The sequence below is a fragment of the Cucurbita moschata genome, unplaced genomic scaffold, assembly GCF_002738365.1.
Source record: "Cucurbita moschata cultivar Rifu unplaced genomic scaffold, Cmos_1.0 Cmo_Scf00046, whole genome shotgun sequence".
Classification (NCBI taxonomy): domain Eukaryota; kingdom Viridiplantae; phylum Streptophyta; class Magnoliopsida; order Cucurbitales; family Cucurbitaceae; genus Cucurbita; species Cucurbita moschata.
Window position 1 is genome coordinate 130,624 of NW_019268562.1, and position 6,636 is coordinate 137,259.

The following is a 6,636-nucleotide window of genomic DNA, read 5'->3' on the forward strand; positions in this document are numbered from 1 at the left end:
GTTACACAATGAAAATGTCGATTCACTTCCATGACAAGGTCAAATCCATGGACATTTTCTTATGAAAATTTAATATCTTGAGACGTTTTAAAACCCTTCTTTTTCGTTTACAAAATTCTTTTAAATTTCTTAAAACATTCACCAAATTTTAAAAACCAAAATTAATTCAAAACCGTTGCAACGAGCTTATTGGAATATATTTTATACAACCGTAGTCCATGAGGATTTTTTTACTTATTTTCAAAATTTCGTTAATAGTATATTTGATATATTTTCTCTTAGGAGTTACTTTTGTTTCTCATTCTTACCATGATATCAGACCATCATCCTTCACACACAACGTATATACGAAAAATGCATATGCACACAATGAAATAACATAAAATTTGCGGTCGGAAGACGTATATTACACCATCCATGTCACATCAGTATCCTATCCTTGTAGATTTACAAAGTGTCAGCAACTCAGCATATAAGGTTATATGTTCATCAAATGGATACAATGTGCAATGCAGTTTATGAAAGGGTAGGTTTACACATTATATGTACACCACAAATCATTCAACCATTACAAAACAAACAATCACCACACAAAACCAAACCAAACCAGAAAAACCACTAACCCCGCTTTCATGCTGCAAGTAGAAGGCTCTTTTTCTGGCTCCTCACTTTCTTCTTTCTCCATAACAGCTTCCTCCACAGCCCAACGTCTCCCCGTTTTCTGCTCGGTACGATAGCCAAATTACCAACTCTATCCTTGTCGACGCCGTTTTTATGCCCATTCCATATCAGAATTGCTTTCTGTGGATCTGCAACTTCTATAGGCTTTGGAATTTTATGATCTCTAGGGAACGCGTCGTCTTCTGCAAGCATTTGATCTAATAGAGAGAACCGATTATTTGTCATCTTTGTATCGGAAACAGTTGGGATCAATGTTGTGACGATCACCGGGTTTGTGGTTGGGGTGTCGGATATGCTAAATGTTTGCGTTTCATTGTTTGGAGTGGGGATGACCTTGTCTAAAATTGCAGCTTCTTTGGGTGTAGCTAGAGCCTTCAACTGCTTCCCAAGGTTAAGAATTGTCTCTTGGCATTCTGCTAGTTTTTCAGAAGCAGTTGTTATCTCCCATTCCTGCAAAATTGTTGAACAAATTTTGAAATTTAGCGGTAGAATATACTTCTATGGCTGCTTTGTTCGAGAGGAGGATTGTTGAGGCAGAGCTTATGCTCAAAGTGGACAATATCGTACCATTGTGGAGATCCGTAATTCTTAAATGGTATCAGAGTCATGCCCTTAAATTAGCAATGTCAATAGAATTCTCAAATGTTGAACATAGAAGTTGTGAGCCTCGAAGGTGTAGTCAAAAGTGACTCAAGTGTCGAACAAAGGGTGTACTTTGTTCGAGAACTCCAAAGGAGGAGTCGAGCCTCGATTAAGGGGAGGTTGTTCGAGGGCTCCATAGGCCTCCGAGGAGGCTCTATGGTATACTTTGTTCGAGGGGAGGATTGTTGGGAGGGAGTCCCACATTGGCTAATACATCTCCATTGGTACGAGCCTTTTGGGGAAGCCCAAATCAAAACCATAAGAGTTTTTTCTCAAAGTGAACAATATCATATCATTGTGGAGATCCGTGATTCCTAACACATCCAAGCTACACATCCCCATAGGAACGAAAACATTATAATATGAAATGAACGTACCGTGCGTAGTTGTTTCTCTTCCTGACCGAGATCCGTGCTCGGGTTTTGTCTCCGTGTGCTGAATCAAAAAACATATCAGATTTAAAGAAACAAATTTTAAGATCACTAATGATGTTCAATAAAAGACAATCATAGAGAATTCAAAACCTTTCTAACTGAAGTTGCAGTTCAAGGCATGTAGCCTCCAATTCTTCAAAGCAATTGTTCTTATTGTCCAATTCAACTTCTAGAGCTGCAAACTTTCTACGACTCTCATTTAGTTCATTTCGAGCAGCCGTAAGCTCTTCGTCCAGATCTCGATTCACCAAGCGCTGATCGACAGTTTGACTTTCCTCCTGCAAGTTGACAACGTTCTTCTCAGATTCTTGAAGTTGATTCAGTAACGTTTCGCGACCTTTCTTCGCAGTTTCTACACTTGTTAGCTCTTCTTTCGGTTCTTTATTTTCTTCTGACAATGTCGATTGCAGCTCTCCCGTTGGGGCGTTATGGTCATTTGAAACAGTATCCTTTTTCAAACATGAAATCTGTTCTGTAGGAACACATGATTTATCGACTTCTGAAACATGAACGTTCATCCCGATTTCCAGATCACGGTCGCTACGCGAATCCTCACAATTGAAATGCTTCTTTATGGAGTCTCTCATGCTTGAAACATCTTGAAGTGAAAAACAATGGTTCATAATCCAATCCAAAGTGGAGTTTAGTGATTGCAGAAAGCTGTCAATATTTGCCTTTCCATTCAACATATCACAACAGATCTGTATAAACTGCTTCAAAATAGTGGTGAGTTCAGACGTTTTCCATTGGAAAACTCGAACCGTATAGCCTGTAGGTGTTTCAGAATAGAAACTACCATCCGTTCTCGAGGACGAGATGTTATCATCTGAAGATGTCACACTAATCCCTTCTACGAGCTCAATCAATCTCGATACCGAACCACATAGACCCTCTTGCTGGTCATGCTTCAACATGCGACCTTTTGTATCAGTAGAATTTTCTGGATTATCGTGTTTCATCGCTGCTCGAATATCCTCCAGTATCAGTTCAGGGGCTCTTTTCGAGAAACTACTTTGGTCGAAGACCATTTTCAAGATACTTTGACGCCAATCGGGGCATGTTAAACAGGAGCCAAGATTACTATTAGACCTCTGGACTGTCTCCTTCGATATTGGTTCAGGGTGATATCCGTTTAGCTCGGTTTCCAATGACTCGGCTTTTCCATCAACTTCATTTGAAATAATTCGAGAATTTGCAGAAGACTTTTCGACAGAGACAATAGCCAATTTTTCCATTTCAACAAAGTCATCCATTAGATCCAAATCAGAAGATCCAACTACTTTACATGTTGTTGTTGACCCTTTCTGCTTACCATTTTTGAAGTGATCCAATTCTGAAATCACTGCAGAAGCCCATGATTCGGCACAGCTAACCTTATCGTCGCTCCCGGTGTCAGACATCGAAGCATGAGGGAGCTCGGGTACTGTTAGACTACTCTTTCCTGATTCCATGAGTTTATAGCCATTTGATAATTCGTGTGGTGATTCAACGTGCAACGGTTTTGGAGACGTACGAGCGTGCATGATTTTAGCAACTTGAAGTTCATTATTCTTTTTGTTGAGAGCTTCCTTGAGAGCACTGTTTTCATCTTCCAATGCTGACACTCTGGAGGTTAGAACGTTAATACGTCTGTTCGGAGTCTCCGGGGAGTTCTCGAGCGAAGAGTCCAAGGAACCTGTTGGATTCTTCGGCCGTCTTCTGATCTCAAATGAATCCCGTCCAAGCATTTCAACTTCATTTTTCATCTTAACCAAGGCTGCAGGACCTGGCAACCTTTTCCGAACAAGGAGGCGCAGTCTTTGACACTCTGATTCGAGTTTCGCAATCTTTTTCACACTCTCCAAATGTTGCTTATGCGATGCATCAGCCGTTCGTCTATTAAATTCCCTCTCCTCATTCCGAATCTCGACCTCCTTCTCGAGCACTCTAACTTCATATTTTAGTGTACCGTTTTCTTTCTCTGTGGATTCTAATCGAGATACTAACGCATTTAGATCCGTCTCCAAGCCACCCAACTGTCTATTTAGATCTTCAATCATCTTTTCCTTCACCAACAAAGCCTTGCTAAGTTGCGTGTTCTCGCCGCTCAACTTCGATAGCCTTTTACCAGTATCGTCTAACTTATCCTCCAAAATCTTTTGGGATCTTTCAAATTCATTCGACGTCTTTGAGACGGCATCATGAATCCTTTTCTCTTGCTCTTCTCGAACAAAACGTAGCTGCTGCATGCATTCTTTCAACGCTGCATCGAGATGAATCACTCTCTCTTCACCAGCAAGCCTCTTTTGTACAGCATCATTGAGTTCTTGTTTTAAGTCTGCTGCTTCAGATTTTGATTTTTCCCATCCTATATTGAAGCGTTTACAAAAGTGATGCATTAGCTGTTGGAACTATGAATGGATGGCAGAAAAGGAAAGAACAAAGAATTACTTGCAATGGCTTCTTGTTCCATGTTTGTAAGTTTCTTCACAAGTTCATCTTTTGTCTTGCATTCAGAGAGAGCTACAGAAAGCTTATCGTTTGCAAGCTCGAGATCTTTCTCCAACCGTGCCTTGTCGATAAGAAGTGTCTGCAAAAGAGTATCAAATAAATAAATATGGAATTTTATGCCCAAACTTCAAAGGAACCGTCCGCCGCTAGCCGATATTGTCCTCTTTAGGCTTCCCCTCAAGGTTTTTAAAATGGTCTGCTAGGGAGAGGTTTCCACATCCTTATAAAGAATGTTTCATTCTCCTCCCCAACCGATATGGGATCTCACACCCCCCTTGGTGCCCAACATCCTCGCTGGAACTCGTTCCTTTCTCCAATCAATGTGGGACCCCCCAATCCACCCCTTTGAAGCCCAATGTCCTTGCTAGCACACCGCCTCGTGTCCACCCCTTTCGGGGCTCAGCCTCCTCGTTAGCACATCGCCCAGTGTCTAGCTCTGATATCATTTGTAACAACCCAAGTCCACCGCTAAAAGATATTGTCCTCTTTGGGCTTTTCCTTTCGGGCTTCCCCTCAAGGTTTTTAAAACGGTTTGCTAGGGAGAGGTTTCCACATCCTTATAAAGAATATTTCGTTCTCCTCCCCAACCGATGTAGGATCTCACAATCCACCCCCTTCGGGACCTAACGTCCTCATTGGCACTCGTTACCTTCTCCAATCAATGTGGGACCCTCCAATCCAGCGCCCTTCGGAACCCAGCATCCTTGGTGGCACACCGCCTCGTGTCCACCCCTCTTCAGGTCTTAGCCTCCTCGCTAGCACATCGCCCGGTATCTGACTCTGATACCATTTGTAACAGTCTAAGTCCACCGTTAGCATATATTATCCTCATTGGGCTTTCCCTTTTAAGCCTCCCCTCAACTACTAGAAAGAGGTTTCCACACCCTTATAAAGAATGTTTCATTCTCCTCCCAAACCGACGTGGGATCTCACATACAAGCAACAGTCCATCATGAATTTTCAGCCTAAATATATCTAACTCGAACAGTCGACTTTCATTATGTAAGCAAACGGAAAAGATCCAAAAAGAAAAATCTTATAATAAGGTGTTCTTCTTCAGAGATTTCCTCAAAAGTATTAAACTAGTAAGCAACTATGCAAAGCAGATTACCTCTTCTTCATTTTTATTCACAGAGAGATTCAGTTTATCACTAGAAACAGTGATCTTCTCAGACGATTTCTTCCTCCAAAGCCAAGTCTTCTGGTCCATCACTATGTTTCAAATCCCAAAACAACTATCTGCACTCACCAATGAAGCAAAATCTTCAGCTTCTAAAAGAACAAACTCATGGTGTTTATCCATCAGCAAGTGACATTGCACAAAAACAGACAAAACCCACAAAACCCTTCTCGACAACATACAAGAGAAACACTTCCCATTTGGTAAAGAAACTAAATATCAAAGAATCAAAGGTGTAGAACCTCAATAGGCAGTCAAATAAGTCTAGAAAACCTGCAACAGTCCAGTCTGTTCCCTTTTCTTCACTGAAAACAAACAATAGCACAAAGAAGGGGCAAAAAAAGGGGGAAATATACCTCAAAAAAGAAACCCAAAAAGAAGAAAAAAAAACAACCTAGAACAAGAATCAACACAAAGCCCCTCTTCCCCTGCCTCTTAAATTAAAAACCCAGATTCAGAAAACAGAGCTGCTGCATGTAAAGAAGAATCGGTTCAGGTTCATGAAACTCACCACATTCCAATGTGAGCAAGTCCCAAAACCGGAAGAATGGCAGTGATTGTGCCGACAGAAAAGCCCTCTTCAGGGCAAAAGAGAAAAAAGAACCACCAGAAATGGACACAGAGCAGAGGAGAAGGGAAAAAGTGAAAATAAAAAAGAAGAGAGAGAAAGTCTAGAGAGAGAGAGATGGTTAGGCAAAGTGTCGGCTGTGATCTGACAGAGGGGAGGAGGAGAAGGAGAAGGGGAGAGTCGTTTGAAGGACGATTAGTGGTCGTTGATGGGATTGGTTGAGGAATTTTGGCGGGTCGCTTTTGCTTTCATCCAACGGACCGAAAGAGCGGAGGTCGTAATCCTGGCCGTCTATTTCTTTTTATTTTACGCTAAATATAAAAATGATTATATATGATTATGATCTCAATGTGCTAACTCAACTATCAATGTCAATTGTGTTACATTATGCGATATTATTATTATATTATCTTATATATTTATAATATCAAAATTTCATAATTTCAAGGTTCTTGCATTTTGTGTTAAATCTCGACTAATATTCATACACACGTGCGTATATTTATAAGGAATTATTTTTTGAACTTTCGAGGTTGATAAGGATTAGCATTTAATAGCCTTTGTTGTTGATTTATTACTCACTATTGCCACGAAAAAGTTAGTAGTACTAATTAGAGAGATTATGGTTTCCAATCTAGCAA

General features: G+C 40.7%; 1 protein-coding gene across 2 annotated transcripts; it reads right to left on the reverse strand.

Moving 5' to 3' along the window:
* Window positions 1–375: 375 nt before the first annotated feature.
* Window positions 376–6,138, reverse strand: LOC111434808 (filament-like plant protein 7). Of its 2 annotated transcripts, XM_023072192.1 has the most exons (7): window positions 5,939–6,138; window positions 5,670–5,732; window positions 5,359–5,486; window positions 4,188–4,326; window positions 1,848–4,104; window positions 1,701–1,758; window positions 376–1,131 (listed from the first exon to the last, which is right to left on the reverse strand). In XM_023072192.1, the coding sequence occupies exons 3-7, from the start codon at window positions 5,455–5,457 to the stop codon at window positions 631–633; spliced, it is 3,054 nt and encodes a 1,017-aa protein (XP_022927960.1). In that variant the 5' UTR covers window positions 5,458–5,486; window positions 5,670–5,732; window positions 5,939–6,138; the 3' UTR covers window positions 376–630. The 2 variants fall into 2 exon arrangements, with proteins under 2 accessions (XP_022927960.1, XP_022927959.1); XM_023072191.1 differs by lacking the exon at window positions 5,670–5,732.
* Between the last annotated feature and the right edge of the window lie 498 nt (window positions 6,139–6,636).

Coding starts and splice junctions, on each gene's coding strand:
- LOC111434808 (XM_023072191.1), bottom strand. CDS start 5,457: ATGGACCAGAAGACTTGGCTTTGGAGGAAGAAATCGTCTGAGAAGATC. Junction 4,327..5,358: donor TGAATAAAAATGAAGAAGAG/GTAATCTGCTTT, acceptor ACTCTTTTGCAG/ACACTTCTTATCGACAAGGC. Junction 4,105..4,187: donor GGAACAAGAAGCCATTGCAA/GTAATTCTTTGT, acceptor GCTTCAATATAG/GATGGGAAAAATCAAAATCT.